Source organism: Crocodylus porosus, unplaced genomic scaffold (assembly GCF_001723895.1).
Source record: "Crocodylus porosus isolate Cpor-Errol unplaced genomic scaffold, CroPor_comp1, whole genome shotgun sequence".
Lineage (NCBI taxonomy): Eukaryota > Metazoa > Chordata > Crocodylia > Crocodylidae > Crocodylus > Crocodylus porosus.
Genome location: NW_017728923.1, coordinates 10,564,553 through 10,583,068, shown reverse-complemented (window position 1 = coordinate 10,583,068; position 18,516 = coordinate 10,564,553). Strand labels below are relative to the sequence as shown.

Genomic DNA, 18,516 nt, shown 5'->3' with positions numbered 1-18,516 from the left:
ACTGGCTTAGGGACCATACCCAGAGAGTGGTGGTGGATGGGTCATTCTCGGCCTGAAAGGAGGTAGGCAGTGGGGGTCCCACAGGGTTTGGTCCTTGGACTGGTGTTATTTAATAACTTCATCAGGAATTTGGATGAGGGTGCAGAGAGCACCCTCTCCAAGGTTGTAGATGATAGCAAGTTATGGGACGAAGTTAACACACTGGAGGGCAGGGAGCAGATACAAGCCGATCTAGACAGGTTGGATCAATAGGCATAATGAAATAGGATGCAATTCAGCATAGATAAATATTGCTTACCCATCTTTTCATAAGCAGTAGCATCTCACACTCCTTAGCTTTCTCCTAATATTGCAAAAATGAGCCTAAGCTGGGAACCCTTTGAGATCTTTTTCTTAAGGGTGCTTAGCAAGTGTGATAGCCAAGATCTAGTTTTTAGCTACTAGGTTAATGTCATATTGCAGAATAAGCTACAAGAAATAGAGATAGATTTGAATTCAAATGTGTGTGTATGTGTCCTATTTCAGAAAGATGTTTGGATCCAGTGTTCCTGTTGTTCCAGTAATGGAGGAAATTGAGGAATAGTGGAACTGAGGAAAACAGAGTTCCTTTTTTGTTCTCCCTGGCCTGTTCTATACTTAAAAAGCCAATAGTGTCAGCTCCTGGGATCCCCTGGCTAAGTCACTAAACAGCATGCTATCATGCTTATTCTTCTTGTCAGTCTAGCTTTGCGCAAGCTGCTATTTTTCTGAAAATGCTGCTCACTGGCACGGATCAGGTAACTGAAAGCACTGATATGCAACTTGCACTTGAACAGGTATCTTGCAAACACAGTAAATCTTGCAGCTGCATCATGCTGAGAGACTATTCAGTATTACAATATAATGCCTAAGTGTTACAAATGTATAATATTACATCCTTTGACCAGAACATAGAGTAAAAATAACATACTAGCAACCAGAACTTGCAGATACGGCTGAATGACTATAAGGAAAATGACGTATTGAGTTGGACTCCAACTGTGTTGGATATCTTACTGCTTTATGCTTGTCTTTGCTATTCATTAAATAGTCAGCTTTTTATAACTCAAGTTAATAACATAGTCTTACCTGGGCTAGGATGTTGAACACACATTGAATTTTTTTTTTTCTTTTGAATGTTTCCTAAATGTTATAGTTGTTATCAATACCCCAATTTCTAAGAAAAACAGAAGTGTTTAATCTAGATAATTTCTTCAGAAACAATTTTTCTCTCATCTTCAAAAGGTTTTTTTTATTAGTACATGTAAATAAAAAAATGGGGTGACTTACTGTATTGTAAAACACTAAAATAAGGGCTATAATAAGTGCCCAGGTACAACACTATAAGCAGAAGTCAAAACCAAAAGACTCTTTCCAAAATTCATGTTACATACCTGACCCCCAACCTGGGTCAAAATCAGAGAGTACAGTACAAACACTGAAAGGGCCTTATATACCAACAAACTTTGATGCTAGCTGATCAGTTCAAACAATCCAGCAGAATATAACAGCTATAGCGCTACATAAATGAAGAAACAATCTCTAGGGAACCAGGAATGATTTTATTTCCAGAGTTTATTAGTTTGTTCCAAGTGCCATTATGACGACCATTACAGTGGAACTGGTAGTGTCAAAAGAAAAGTGAACATACATGAATTACCCATTTTTAAATATTATTATTCACAAAATAACTCCACAGACACTGCAAGACCTGCTTTACTCCACCTGTCATCATCTCTTTTCTTTCTTTCTTGATACTAGTTCCTTTCCTTCCTTTGACAAAGTATGTTCTTAGATTTAAAAAATATAATTTTATCTCACATGATGGAAGATGTTTTAACCTGTTCTTCTGATCTTTCATTGGGTTTCCTTCCTCTGTTTACATATATATTTAATATTCCTTCTTAGATCTCATCTAAAATTGAAGACAACTTAAAAAGTTTTGAGTTTCCCCATTTTTGCTTTTTAAATACCTCTTCAGAACCAGAGGTTTGATCAAACACCTCCCACCTACCTTTGCCAAGATTTTTTTCAAAACAAGTCTCCTAATATTTATTTCCTTATAGGTTTTTACTAAATTCAAGGTAACCCCCATCACAGAACAGAACATTGCAACATAATAAAAATCTCTCCTCTCCTGCTTTTTTGACAGTTCACAGTCAAAAGCAAAAAAGTATCATTCATGTATGTTTAATTATTCAAAATAACTCAGCAGGTTTTTAATAATACTTGTGAATGTACCATGGCTCAGAAATCTTTGCCAAAAATATAATACAGGTTTTGCTTTTGTAAGTAAGAGCACTGAATATCACTTATGTCAGAGGAGTAGAAGGAAGCTATTAGTAGGAACAAGTCACCTCAACCTTGAGAATAATGGGAGGAAGGCAAGAAAGAAGGAGGGAAAGTGCATACAAAACTTTGAAGAACCTCAAATCAAGAGAAAGGGGAAAAACGTAGTGTGACATTTCTTTTTCTATATTTAATTCATATAAAACATAAGTCAGAACAAAAAAAAAAATTAACAATAGACTACTTTTTTTTCTAAAAATGGTTGAAATATATGTTTGCATGTGCTACCAAGAATGTCAGTAGAGCTTGGGCAGGTAATATAGAAGTGGCTTATCCTTGAATTTCCAAAAGGGCTTTTAAATATTGTAAAACTGGAATTTGTTAACCATACTTCATGAGTTCAAATGCTAATAATTTGTACTTCTACATAAGTTTATATCCAACTTGAAAAATGGATTTGATATCCACTTTCATACTTTTCAGAGGCATTGAGATAAATGGGGAAAAGTTTGCTAATAACACGTTGTAGAAAGGTAAATAATAAACATTGATCCTTCCCTGCCTTAATTCTTAAAATGATTCTTGGAGATGGAAAGGGAATACAACCTCCATTACAAGAGAGAGTTGGAAAGGTAAGAGGAATGCCAAACAGACCAAGGGCAGAACAAAACAAAAAAAATACCAATATCCTTGAATACATTCTTTGTCTGAGAATTATCTCATATACCTTTAGATTTCTTATATCAATACATTTGTCTCAAATTATTCATGGTGTTAGTACTAAGTCACATACAAAAGTAAAATAAATTAAATTCCAGGGCTAACTATAGACATTTAGGGGCAGAAGGGGAGGTTAAATCAGTTTAAAATGGCTGCCCAATATCAGGCAAGTCAGGATAGAGAGTCTAGCAGGGGGGTCAGAGGTCTGCCAAGGGATGAGGGTGAGGTGTGACCCATGAGGGGTGAAGAGCAGGCTTGACTTATGGGTAGGGTGAGAAGGGCAGGCAAAACTCACAGGTGGGGTGAGCTGGGCTGGCATGACCATGTGGGTACAGTGGGCAGGGCTAATTTAACCTGTGGGTAGGGTGGACACGGGCACATGAGACCCATGAGTAGGATGAGTGGCGTGAACTGCAGGTGGGGTGGGGTGGGGTCAACCCCCCTCCCAGCAAACCTACACTCCCATCCCTCCCACCCCTCCCCACACCATGACTTACTTACTCAGCTCAAGTAGTGACAAACTCTGAAAAAAAATGGCTGAACCCAGAGAGGCTTGTGTGATGGGGGTTGACAGGGCTGGCTGGTTGGGGGAGGGGATAGTAAGGGTCCATGGGGACAAAAAGTAGCCTTGTGGGGTGGGTGAAAAGAGCAGCTCTGAGACTGGGGCCAGTGCAGCCCTGGAGTTTTCCCATCCCCGGGGCTCCATAGGGGAAGGTCCATGCACTGGTTTGACCTAAACCAAGTAAGTTTGATACTACATAGATCCAGGTTTATTTTTAACTGGGTTCTGCAATTTGTAGGCCGGTTTGTATGCATGGAGCTTCTGTATAGTTACAGGTTTAGACTGACGGCTGGTCACTGAGACCAGGTCTGTAAGTGTAAGGTCAGCACCAGAACAAGCTAAGTTTAAATCAGGTGGCCATTTTGAACCCAATTTAACCTCCCCAAATATCTGTACTTAGCCCAGGACTGCAACTGCTAACTGACAGCTCAGCAGTGGTAGTGTTCAGTGGGCACATACACTAATGACTGAATTGGCCCCTTTAAATTAAAACAGAGTAAAAGACACTTTATTGGAAAAACAGACAGACACCATTTATGCCTGGCTATTTATATTGTTGTTCTGAGCGAGGCCTGTAAACAGGGATGCCGAAATTGTATCCATGAGATCCATGTTATTCTCTATGCAGACCGCTCTAAAGTTCATGAAGCCATGAGAATATGTATGCTGTTACTTTAAGTGTCAAACAGAAGCATGCTGCAGGTGAGGAAAATTCTAGGCCCAGCCTTTGCAGTGAAGCTCAGAGACAGTGCAAGATGCGTACACCAGAGTAACTAATTTTCTATATTCTAATAGATGTTTTTTGGAGTTCTGTAACTTATTACTGTTATAAACAGAAAAGCCAACCTTTTGTCTTCCACAAGACAGCTTGATCAGGCTGCAGAACAGCAGTAGTAGAAAGAGCATTTCCCCCGATTCACAACCACAGCAAAATGTAATGCAGTAGGCACATCTACATGAGTTGCTTTACTACGCAACAGACTTTCTGTGCAATAAAGCAGCACTGTCTACACATGCATGGCAATTAGAACACGCTAGACTAACTTACTGCACTGCTAGATAGTCTCATCACAAGTGGTATCTAACACTGCAGTATATTACTGTGCTTAAATGCATGTATAGATAGTGACAAGTTTACTCTGGTTCAAATAGAGTAGCCCTAGCCTGAACTGGACCTATGCTTTCAGTGGAGAAAATTCAGGCACATTAATTACATGGTCCCACTCATTCTTACCTGAGCCATCTTTCATGGCACTTTTATTCAACATGTAAAATATGAGTATTGTGTCTTGCATTTTTTTGTGTGTACTTCCACCTGCACAGACCTGTCTTATTTTCTTCCCATCTGAGACACAGTTCTACCCAGAGAAACCAAGTGATACTATATGCTGCTTACCTAAATCTAAGTAAATATCAGAAAATTAAAGACAAATATGAAATTTTTTTAAAACAGTAATTGTTAAGAAACCCACTAGACTATACACTGAACCCAACCCAGGTTTATACAGCTAAACCCTGAAAAAGTGGCTGTGTAATAAAATAATCCTGTCCTAACTAACAAACTCAGTGTCACTGGGTGCAGCTATACATGTGCAATTAGCATGATGTGATAAACTCCAGCACAGCTTGTGCTGGAATCAGCTGCTCCCAGGCACAGTGTTTACTTGTGTGGCCAGGATCGCAGCACACTGAGCCAGGGTGGAGCAGCTCTCAGCTTGTAGGGTCCCCGTGGGGCAGTCCTGGGCTCCAGGTGGTGGCATCAGGAAGCAGAGGGGCTGGCTGCAACACAAGGTGCTACAGTACAGTGCTATCTGGCAGACATCACTGCACTATAATACCCTCATGCCCCAATCCAGCCTCTGTCACAATCTAGATGTGCACTTGAGCACACATAATTACTGCTGTAGGATAGTACTGTCCCTGACAGTATTGTCTTACATCAGAGTTAATTAATTTACTGTGACCTAATACGGACACATGTGCAGATTATGACGCTTTACTGCAGAACTATTTAGTCAGCTCCTCAGTAAAGCACACATGCAAATATACCCACTGTGTCAGGTTCCTTCAGCAACAAAAATACATACAAACAAAAATACATGCAAGCAAAAAGCAAAAAATATTTTACCTACACCCTGAAAAGTCAAACCATTTGTGGGAAAGGGAGCTCAGTTCTATTCCACACATTTATTATCAGGGATCCTGGTTTTCTCTTTCTGAAAACACAGACTGTCTTATTAAAAACCTTAAATTCTCTCATTAAAAGCCCCCGTATCTGCATTTTTCCATGATTAAAATGAGACACAACTATTTATCTATGAATCCACATCTGAACACAATGTTTTGTTTATATATTTGCAATTTTAAAGCAAATTGGAAGCCTACCAGTGTCTCAGTCATAATCATAAAATAAATTCTGAATACCTATATATTTTGGCATTTGATTTTGGATTTTTTATCATGGAACAAAATCAGTGCTTCCCCTGCCCCCTTCACTTGCCAGGACACAGGTCCAGCTGCAGCTGTACCCCCAAATGTTTTGTGGTACTGAGCAGTCCAGATATGCTGGTGCCATGCCCATGCCATTGTCCCTTGCTCTCAAGTCAAAGCACTCCATTTCTGCTGACACCCCTCACAGAGCCCACATCCCCCTGACCTTGTAAAGGTCTTCACTCCTCACCCACAGCCCCACAAGCCCTGCCAGGGCCCCTCACTCCCCACCCACAGCCCCCCAACTCTGCCAATACCACTCACTCCTGACCCACAGCTCCCTGGCCCTGCCAGTGCCCCTTATTCCCAACCCACAGCCCCTGCTGCTGCCAGGTGGGTAGGGGGCTCCTTGCCATGGCAGCATGAGGCCAGCCAGCACACATCTACTGCACCCAGCACATAAATCTGGGGGGCATATATCCCTCATGCCCCTTCCCCGGGAGTGTGTGCAGTGGTGGAGAGTCAGCCCCCATGCCACCACCAGACAAGCTGCCTGTAGCCCTGTCCCACTCTCCACAGCTCCATGTACTATCCCAGCTGGACAGTGCATCCAGCTCAGACCTAGCCAACTCCCTTTCTCCTTCACTATGGGGGTTATAATCTGTGCCCCTCCTCCCCTCTCTCCCCAGCACACCAGACCTACCTGCAGGGAGCTCTTTTCATGCTGCCTGGCTGCCATGTACAAGTGTGAGCACAGATATGCACATGGCGCCTCCTGTCTGATCACCCTCCTCCTGCTCCCCACAGCTCCTTGCAGGCTGGAACTCTGCCAGCCTGCAGAGGGAAACCTGCTGTTTCCTGATTTTTTTCTCCTTTAAAGGATAAAATCCGAATTTTTCTTTTTAAAATGAGAAAATTCACATTTTATTACTTTTTCCCACTGTGAATGGAAAACCCAAATCCCTGCTTATTATCAACATCATTATTAACTATGTTTCAAGTATACAAATGAATTCTGCTATTCGTTGTACATGTACAGTCCCACTGAAAGCAATGGAGTGACAGAGTTGCAACTATTGGCACAATCTGATTAACAGATTCTTTATTATTGGTGATAATGTATGTGAGCTAAAAAGAACACAATGCACTTTTCACAGTCCAAGAGTCCAGGCTCATTTTGCTGGGTTGGCAATTTGGAAAAAGCAACAACTCACCACCCCACAATTCCCACAGAACTTAGCAAGGTTTATACAGAGTTGTTTAAAGCCCATAGAGAGTGAACCTCACAAGGCAGAGCTTAGTCACTTTTGAGAATCAAATCACACTATCCAAAGTCCAGGTGTTTTTAAATATATAATATATATATATACACGCACACATACATACATACATATATATTTAAATACATGGACACCTAAGGCTGAGCCATTAGTTTGGCAAAAAAAAACTTTGCAAAATGTTTTCCTTGGGTCAGCTTCTACATACAACTTCTGATCACCCAAATCGTAAGATTTCCAAAGATAAAAATACAAAGAATTCCTGTCCAAGCATGTTTAGATATTCTCCTATTTATTCAACTTATAAAAAAATGCTGCAGGAGTTCAAAGTACCAGACTTATCTTGTTCTTGTCAAACAAAAGAACTGTGTTCAAGTATAGTATCTGACATACGAGCTGGTGACTATACTTACATATTAGGATGTTCAGACCTGCCTATTGCTGACACTGTTCATGATATCAAGGATGAAAGAAATACCCTATCTATTGGGTGGAATATAAAATGCCTTGCCCCTTTGTCAAGGCTAGAAAATTCCCCAGGCTAAGATGTTACAGAGAAAAACTTGAGAAATTATCAGGTGATCTAGAATCTCATATTCTACATACCTAAATGATTCCTGAAGTAAAGAATTATTTGATGGAATTATACAGACAAGTCAGAAATATAAACCAACTTTTTCTTTATTGGAGGATCACCATCTAGACTGACTACCTTTCTTATCTCAAATTTAAAAAATCACTTGGTCAACAAGAAAGGTATTTTGCTATTTCTCCTTTTCCAAGAAAAAATAAAAAAGCAGCTTAGCTAAAAAAAACAATCAAACAACCCACCCCCAACCTCACTAAAGTAACAATGACAGAAGACAAGCTGTCTATAGCACCTGGAGTAACTGACAGGTTTGACAAAGAATGTGTGTAGGTTACAGTGCTTGATCTATGTTTTAAATGAAAAAGCAAAATGAAACTAAGCAAAGCAAAACAAAAACCACATGAAACTGTATTTCCAGGAGGTTTTAACAGAAAGGGAAGTTACTGCTAACAGAATAAAACAGACCACGTCATCATCTTCATCCTTTCATTCTACAAATGTACATGATATATAAGGGAGAAAAACCTTCTGACCATTCATTTGAACAACTGAACAAAAATATAAATATACCCAATGGAAAATAAAGGAAAGAAACAGCCAGATCAAATATGACAGCAACAGCAAAATATGTCAGCCCTCCACTCATGGAAGCAATGGAATGTGCAGTATGGATAATCTGAGACTCCTATCATCTGCAAAAGTAGAACAACACTATCAAGCCAGAATTAATCTGCATCTAAGGAAAACCTCTTACTTTGCTGGGGTTTACTAATACTGATATAGTCAGTACAAATAAAATGTAGTCACATGCATCTGAGTAGATAGTCATTTTAGCATGATGTAGGCAAAAGCAAAATAATGCATCTATAGTGAATTTTTGAAAAAAACAGCTGATAACAATTGGAGATGATCCCATTACCATCTTTGTGGTAGTGTACAATGAGTGGCACACAAACTTAGTGTTACCATTTATCTGGTAGGGACTTTACAAGGTAATATAAAGATGAGACAGGAAAGAAATTTGCGTGTCTACTTTCCACACTATTCCTGTCCCTATCCAGTTATCTCACATTCGGTAGTAGAAAATGAATCTGGTCCATCTGAAAACTAAAAGAAAATGGAAATATCTTATGATTCTCCCCTCTCCCCTCCTCCGCCCCCACACCCCATCTGGTTGTCAAATAATAGTTATGCTATGATAACAAAAAATCAACAGAAATCAGATACAATGAATTACGTTGGTAGTTGTACACAAAATTATTCTGATTAATAATTAATACTATTAGTTCATCTACAGATTTAGGAGAAGAACATAACCTGTTAAGGATATCTGCTTCATAAATCAATAGAGACTTAGGTTGCAAAGTTCCCCTCCTTGGAATAAGCGAAACTCCCAAACAACTCCATCTACTGAATACTGAGAAAATAAACCTTAGCTTAAACACTGTTCTAGATTTCTTTGCTGCTTTACTAGACTATTTAAGCTAGAAAAATATCATCCTGGCTCATATAACATGCCTGTAAAATGATGAAAATGACAGATGACTACTGCAGAAACAAATACCTTTCAGAGTACTGATTTTATCAGAAAGATTGACAATGTCCCTTTAATCTTTTAATTTAAAAAGTACATTTCATATAAAATAGAGCTATATTTCTGTCTAGAATTTTCAGATTTTTTTTCACTGAAAAGTCTTGGCAATTTCAAATTTAATAACTTTTTGTCCTAGTAATTAGTATGGAAATGTCACTTTTTGACTGTCTATTAACATGGGAGCAAAGCCTTCTAATCACACTATGCAGTAAATAATCAAGCACTCAACATTTTAATGTCAGATGTTAAGTCTGCATTTAAAAAAAATATTTTATAATAATCCAGACATACAATAACTCTAAAGTGACTGCAAACAGTTAAAATATTTAAAATAATAAAAGATAAAGTCCATATGCAGCCATTGCATGAAAAACCCGGTATAATGTATTATATGTGCAACCACTCTTGTACTTTGGATGTTTCCAAAACATATTTTATATGTTGTATTACAATGTTTAGAGTCTTATGTTTTAAGTTTTGCATTTTGTAACATTAGGAATAACTGCAAATATGCAAAACCAGGCTAATTCCAGTAGTCTGCCCTCTAAAGGTAGTGTAATGGCTCATAGCCTGATCTAAGGGCTTTGTTACATAATAATTTGGGGTGGCTCTTGGAACTCTTAAACTGTGGTTTGTTAACACACTGAGGTAGCTTCAAGCACATGTTATATAGTTGAAGTTACATCACCTCTAGGGAAGGATTATGTTTCTGACCCCCACACCCCAGCTCCTCATTAATGTGTGGCCATCCCCCACAGATCGGTCACTCAAGTTGACATCCTCCAGTATCCCAGGATGCAGCTATCATCCCTCACTGCACTGTTCTGTAGGCACTTAGACTCCCGGCTGCTTAGCAGAGTAGCCTGTGGACTGGAGTCACAGTTTTTCTACTCCCCTCAGCCTCCAGACCCCCAGTCCTAGAATGGCAGCCTAGGGCACCTTTCCCCACCACCGCTGAGTCAGTTTGGACATGTGGCCACTATGGACCCTGTGCCCCACTCCTTTGCCAAGCCATGGGGAGCAGAGAAGAGTGTGGCCAGCCCCAGAGAACTCCCCGATCTGGCAGGCTCCAATAAGCCCTGCAGCTCCAGCTCTGCAGCTCCAACAGCATCCTGCTCCATGCACTCGATCCAAACACGGTACACCGAGAGATGGTGGTTGCTGCTGCAGAGTGGGGGGCAGCCTGCTGCCAGGGAAGCCACTGCTTCAGGGCAGGGAAGCTGTGGGTGGATCCAGGTTGTGGTGATTAGGCTCTGCCACTGCCCATGTGGCTGCAGCAGCTGGCTGAGAGCAGACTTCTCCCAGCTGCAGAGTGAAGCCAATTTTGGGGGAAGCTGGCTGCACCAGCCACAGCTGCTGAAGGATGGATAAAACATAGAGAATTATAGAGAAATAGAGCTGGAAGGGACCTCCCTGTTCATCAGGCCCCTAGTGACAAGTCACAGCTGTGCTGGGAGGGGACTGCCAGAGAAGGTTTCTAGATTTAAGGTGTAACTGCTGCAAACTCCAAGCTAGCACTAAGCCAATCAACATTTGTGCAGCCCAAGTATGACATGTAACAAGGCCCTAAAGAGAGGTGCAATTCTTCAATTGGCTCCACCTGGGGAGATCTTTGTGCCCATACAGAACAAAACTTAACCCCATTATGCAAGACTAGGACAAAATTAAGTTTAGGGAATGATGTCTCTTGCTGGACTGGAACATCATTCTGCCATATATTTAAATTTATCAGGGGTGCTCATCAGGATCTGGGGGAACGTCTGTTTACCAGAGTGCCCCAAGGGATAAGATTGAATGGTCACAAACTCTGCCACGACTGAGTCAGGCTGGACATAAGAAAGAACTCCTTCACTGTCTGAGCCCCTAAGTTTTGGAATAGACTGCTGCTGGAGGCATTTCAAGCACCCACTTTGAACACCTTCAAGGCACTTTTGGATGCTTGTCTTGCTGGGAACCTATGATCCCTGCTGACTTCCTGCCCCTGGGGGAGGGGGCTGGACTCGATGATCCTCCAGGGTCCCTTCCAGCCCAAATGTCTATGAAATCTATGAATTTTTGCAGATTAGTCTAACCTACCAAGGCTAAATGACTTTAACTGTACAGGCATCCCCAAAATGCAGGCACATGCCTGCAGTGGCTCAAGCTAGAAGCCAGGGGGTGCTAGAGCAGCCCTCCCTTCCTTCCACAGCACTGACCTGAGTAGGGGTCATGTCCAGGATGCCCGGATTAGCCCATCAGGGAACTGATAACAGTGTTTATCATCCCTAACTCAGTGTTTATTAACCCATTAAGAAAACAACAAAGGGACATTGCCAGCTACCTGTTGATCCTGCCTATTGATTCAGCATGGACCATAGTTAGCACATGGTCTGCTACCTAATACACAGACACCTCTCCAAGGCAGAGGGGAGGGGATAATTCCTGCTTAGCAGGGAGAGGTGGGCTTGGGGGAAGCAGCTCACAATCTCTGGAGCTGCAACCAGGGAGCAGAGGAGAGGGGCCAGCCCTGCTATGGAGCAGAGAGCCCCACCCAGCCCAGAGAGCATGCTGGGATGCTGGGGGAATTTGGTTTAACTTGAACCAACAAGGTGTCTGGGACAGACATTGCATAAACCAGTTTGAGCCAAATCAGTTAAGTCTGATACTGCATTCAACAAGGTTTATCTTAAACTGGTTTCAGGCATTTTCAAGCTGGTTTAATGTGCACTTAACATGTATTCTGTTGCAGGTTTAAACCATTTTCGGATCACTTCAACTGGTTTATGTGTAATGTCTGTCCCTAGTCATGAAACTAAATCAGTGAAACTATTGCATAGTCAGACTCTGAATGATACAATATATCCACATCAAGCACTTCTGATGACTGTTATGAAAATACTCATATAACTTTTACTTATTACATGATATTGGCAAGTAATACTCTCTGAACCTACATTTAAGCTAAATTTAGGTGCACTTCCTTACAAAACAAAATCACTGAAAAACAAATAATTTACCAGTTAGGGCAAGTTTTAATTTATAAGCAACCTCAAATAATATATTTTTACAGCCTAAATATGACAAACTCAAAGGCAGTAACAAACTTTTTACCTCCCTAACAAACTCTCTTCCTTACTTCCAGCATGAAACCTCCTAATAGATACATGCCTTGGGAGGGACCTCCAAGGGACACATGCCTTGCTACAAATCTCACTGAATACATAATCTTAACTTTGAAAAAAAAGGTTTTATATTAATAACTTGTAATATGAAGTAGAGGTAATATAATATAGACATAGAAACTGTATAACTATATATAGTGTTATATATATGTAGAGAGAGAAAGAGAGATCTAAAAAAAAATCCCTCCTTATCTTCATTTACCTTGTTCCCTTGCAGCCCACCACATTTCATTGTGTAATAATAGGAAAGTGGGTAGCTGCATTGTGTTATGTTGCTCATGACAAAAAGCTGAGTTCCACCGAGGAAAATCAGTAAGACAAGCTGGCAAAAGCTGTAACTTTGGTACCAGGTAGAAAAAAAATCTACAGGGGTGGGGAATACACCATTGCGCTATTGAAGAATAGAAGCCATCTGTAAAGATTTGTGTGTTCTCAGCCGCATTATAGGAAGTAAAATTATTATAGAGAATAGCCAAAATTATTCAATGTTTAATTCTTCTCTGGGTGGAAAGTCACTATGAAATTGTGCATTTGAGTTTGAGAAGGTGATCTTATAGAAAACCTTCCTAAAGAATTTCTACATAAATGTTAGAATAAGTCCTTCGCAAACTTTTTGGATTCTACTAGCAAGAATTTGAAAAGTTTACAAATCATGTAAAAAAAGTAAATAGATCCTTTTGAAATAGTTTAAATTTGAGCCTATATTTTTGAAGTCTGCATCCTGTAAGGCATTCTCCAATGTGAACCAATTTGTACCTAATCAGGGTATTGATGTGATTTAGTAAAAATACAACACATCTTTGACTATAGGGTTGCCTTTAATGTAGATTGACCTATTTCATAGTAAAAACCCCAGTGACATTTACATATATCCAGAAAGCTTTTAAAGGAAGAAGACATCCTTCCTGTAAGGAGAAAGAAGTGCTCCACCATATTCTATTAACCATCCTTTCAACCATTGCTATTTCATGCCAGTCTAAAATTTTAGGAAGTGGACAAGTATCACCAGCCTAAATATATTTTTAAGCATCAAACATACAACTGTATTCAGTGTTAGTTCTACCTGAGATATGCCTAAAAGACTCCTTGTCTTTCCTTTTCCTTGTCCCCCAGCTTCCTTCCACATAGTAAAGAGCACAAAGGAAACAGGAAAATATTGCTTTGCAGTACCAGATATAAATACATGTTGATTCAGATTAACAGAAATTCTAACCAGAAGCTTTCATGAGTGAGTGAATCATATACTAAACTGTTTTGTTGAAATACGTACTGTTATTAAATATGAAGTTTGAGAGGGGGAGGAAGAAAACATTTCATATACTAAGCATGTCTGTCTAGCATATTTACAACATAATTAACTATTTCTTCCCATAACAATGTATTGGATTTTACAACTATCCCATAGTTCCTAATGATGTACACATCAGGGCTGGGTGGTTCTTTAAAAAGAAAAAGAGAAAAGAGAAAAAAAATCCTGAATAAAGTATCCCAAATTTTCAAAGGGCCCTTACTTCTAATCTATCTGCTTGGATAATGCATCCAGAGTGGCATTTTGTAATGACAGCAACTTTCCAACAAATCAATAGTTATTTAATTCCGAACAAGCTCTCGAGTCCATTAAACCTGATTACATTCACCCATTTCAGTTGGGTGCAGTTATTTTTCCTACACCGGCACTTAATCTATAACAGGAACTTATGAGAACTTTCAAAAGCAATTTCAGCATCAATCAGCATAGAGTGAAAGGCACAATTTGCTTGTAATTATTTATTGGACAGGATAGTAGAGGGTCTGACTGAGCTCTGGTGTCCGACCTTCACCCCCAAATTCTAATGGATATGAAGGCCTGCTTGATGTGGCCAATTCTGTTATTGTGTTCCACTAGATACATAAAAAAAAGTAATGTCAGCTTGTATGTGCCAAAAAACACATATATTTTTCAATATTGATAATGGCCAGTCTTGAATGGATCAATATATTTCTGCTTCATACATATGTGTCTAATATTGAGTGAACTCTTAAGTGAAGGAGACAACTAGCAATCCTTGATTACTGAAGGGCTCAGCTGTTTGGAATAAGCCCGGCTTTTGTTGTGTATTGTTATTCTTCCTCCTCTCAAACTAACATACTGTAATAAACAAGGGGCACGATAAGGATTGAAACAGATTTGTTACCCCAACAGTTTTCATCTGACTGACCACTGTAGTAACACTGTAATGCACTCTGTTGCACTTTCCTTAGCTTCATTACCTGCTCTTGTTAATACATAAAGCTTAATTATTGCACTAGAGTTATGTTTTCTTATTTTTGGCCATGATATTTTGAATAAGTTTTAGTGTTTTTTAATACCGCTAATTGTAATTAACATGTACAAGACCAACTACTGTAAAAACCTAAGCTTATCTAGCATGAGAGAAAACTAACAAAGCAAGCACCTAACTTAAAAGTTAAAAAAGATACCACATAAGCAAAACCCAAAGTACTATCCAATAACTGCCATTTTGCAACTAAAACCACAGAAGTCTCCTACAAAACCAGAATCTTGTCATTTTTGAAAGCTCAGTAAAACCTGATTTGAGGTCCATACATTACCTATAAAGATTATAAGCGTTTTCATACCAAAAAACAAGTTATTAAACACAGGCATTTAATGTGAGGCATAACATAGGAATTAATGCATATTTAATGCTATTCATATTTGCTGTTCTAAAGCACTTAACTGAACCACATCATGATAAGTTACTTTGTCTCATGATCTGCCGTGGGAATACTGAGTCCCTCAGAAACCTAGAATGGATAGCAAATCCTCTGCCCTGTGGTCAACCTCGTGAAGCAAAGGCATGAATGTTAAACAGCAGTCAGATCAATACAAGCAAATATAGCTCAACTACACCATTTATTCAGCCATGAGAGATGTCAATACACAGATTAGGGTGATCCATCTTTTTGATTTCCTACTGTCTTCTCACTGACTACATGAGGGCTTTTGCCTGTATTAAAAGTGTTTGCTTTCTCAACCATAAAAATTCCAATTATTACTCTAAGTGCACTAGAGTTAAGTTGCTTGTTGGAAGCGGCCTTGCATTACCTGAACAAGTCCAGCGAAGTATGGTGCTGCCGGCAGAATCATGGGCACTCCATACGGATGTAGCAAAACTCCTTGAGACGACAACATGGTTTAAGTGATTGTATTACTCCCACTAAAGCTAAACACATCAATTGAAAGTTAGGGGAAAATCTATATACCAACTTCTTCGAAACTCAGAGCTAGAACCAAATAACTTCTGTCAGGGCCAAAGCCCACATCAGCTGTAAAAAAAAGAAAAAAATTGACGTCAGCAACTCTTAATGTTAAAATTTTCTTCAGAGACAACAGATAGAGACAACAGCTGCAAAGCTAAGTCTACAAAAAAGGAAGGTGCTATTTTGGGAACAGCTTAAATAACATGACTAACCAACTACTCTTTATTAATTTAGATTTTAAAAAGAAATACACGCGTATAAATCAGGTTCTTCCTAGTTGTCTCCAGCAGATGAAAGAAGTCTAGCATTCATTCTGGTATCAATATAGGGAAATAGATACCAGTAATGGCTATTATAAGCTACTCTTTTAGAATTAGAATCAGCTTTGCCATGTATAAATAAATGCATATATATTTACGTATTATTTTGAAATAGTGCACAAATACTCAGCAATGTTAGAGTTAGTTTGAGCAAGAGCCTGTCACTTACTATGCACGCGTTGTCTGTCTTGAATTATTCCCTTTCCTTTGGTTTTTTTCAGGTTAAGTATTTTTATCAGCATCAGTTGTGTTCCCTGATATACTGCATCTTATGTCCACCTTTTATAATATTCTATGCTGTTGTAATTATCGCATAAAGTTTTAAAAGTTAAATGATTATATATCAATAGTATTTTATATTATTTTTCTATTAAAGTTATGCTCTTATTGTAAGAAAGACCAAGCATACTTTATTTTACCTTAACCTAAACAAAATGGTCCTGTTATTTTATGTGCTATCCATTTTGTCAGGAACCTTCTTCTAGAGCAAAATTCTTTAATTCTAAATAAAACAAACTTTGTCATTTTAAATAAAATAAACTTTGTCCACGTTTAACTATAAGATGTATCATCTGCCTCCTGTTTTAGATATGATTAATAATAGGAATCAAAAGTGAGGGTTTTTTTTCCCTTCACCTAAGTGCTTAAAACTTCCCATTACAAGTAAAAATATCATTTCCTATAGTCTCTGAATAACCAGGGTGCTTCACACCACTAATTCTAGTTACTTGATTTTGCTGCATAATTACTTTTCTAGATAACTAATTGCAGACAAGATTTGATGTGATATTCAATTATTTAATGTCACATTTTGGCGATCTTGAAAGGTTTTCAGTAATTGATTCTCATGTATCAAAGTAGCCGTGTTGCAGGATTTAGAAATCTCCCTTAGCAGCTGCATGTTGACCCCTGTTACTAATGGCCTTATATGATTTCTAACTTTAGATTCTGAATTGTGACCCTCTAGGCTGTCTTTCTGAGAGGTTACTAGTGAGGACACAGCACTCACTGTGTGATTAAGCAATGTTTACCTACTTCGATCTTCTGTTTAGAGACAGCTCTGCTTTTCTGTTGGGAATAATACTATTTACATCAGTTACCTAACTATACTATGCTATTAATCATATTCCACGTTCTCATTATTATTAATAAGGTACAGAACTCTCTACAATTTAATTATCAGGTATACACTAGGATAACACATGAGGGTTACTGTCTAGAGTTTTTTTAATAATCTCTATTAAAAACCCAGTTATTAACCTTATACATGGAAATACATAAACAAAGGCAAAATAGCAGTAAGTGCACTAAAGTTAAAATTCTTTACAATTATTATATTTTACTAAGAATGTTTTGTTTTTATTAGCTTTTTATTTGTTTAGTCTAAACAATGCAAATAGCAGACTTCATTTAAAGATACAGAAGGTGCCTTTCACCTAGCACCAGAGACCACAGACTGGGTCCCCCAAGCTGTATTCACATGACTCCACCAGGGTAACTGGCATGAAAGGAGGTGGCTAATTTGGGCTGTGTATCTCTTTACCATTTTTGTTTCAACAAGTAAACAATATGGGGATATGTGAGTATGAAAATATTGAAACAGCACAGTTAGCTTAACACCATTTTCCATTCACTGCATCACTATTTTAGAATAGTAATTAGCTTTGAAAATAAACTAGCTGTTTTAATAACCTATCACTTGGTGTGCCTCACTATAACAACATGTGCCTACGTGCAAAGAAACATGACACCCTGCATCCAAGTTCTGATTCTCTCGGCTCTTTAACTGATGTCTGTATGTGCACCAGCTACCTACATTCACACAGGTTGACAACTCAAAACTATAAAATGTACCTACAGTTTTGGTAGGTAGTTCGGGCTTCTTTAAAGCAATGCAACTTATACCGGTTTCAACGGTATACACACTAAGCTGATATTTGAATTTAGTCCCCTAAAATTTTATTTTGCTACAAGTTTTCTAATCCTATTTACCTTAAATTTTTGCCTATGTCTTCACAGCATGTGTGCAACAAAGAGATACCCAGACTATTTCTATGCAAGCTAGCTTACCTATATGAAGCAGTACGGCTACATTAGTATGGTCTTCTGCTTGGGCTAAGTTAGTGAAGTGAATTATGGAACCAAAGCCCCATGCAAATATGGATACCCTGCTTGAGTCATTGGAAGTAGGCCCAAGATATCTTCATGGCACTGCATTCTGTTTTGTAGACATACCCTACTTCTACTTTTAAAGCGTACCCTCATCACATACTGCATGATCCTGAAGGGATCTTGAAAGGTGCCGAGTACTCT

The 18,516-nt window shown here is 38.9% G+C and overlaps 1 protein-coding gene across 11 annotated transcripts in view; it reads right to left on the bottom strand.

The window, feature by feature from the left end:
- The window catches only part of RBFOX1 (RNA binding protein, fox-1 homolog 1), a 1,970,253-nt gene that overhangs the window by 396,974 nt on the left and 1,554,763 nt on the right, over positions 1-18,516 (bottom strand). Inside the window, exon 1 of one of the 11 annotated variants that reach the window (XM_019540080.1) lies at positions 15,729-15,958. The exons of 8 other annotated variants lie outside the window; for them this stretch is intronic. In XM_019540080.1, coding sequence (XP_019395625.1) covers positions 15,729-15,815 — 87 coding nt within the window. In that variant the 5' untranslated portion in view covers positions 15,816-15,958. Of the gene's footprint in view, positions 1-15,728; positions 15,959-18,516 lie in introns of those variants that run through there. 2 more of the 11 variants (XM_019540069.1, XM_019540079.1) reach the window with 2 other exon arrangements.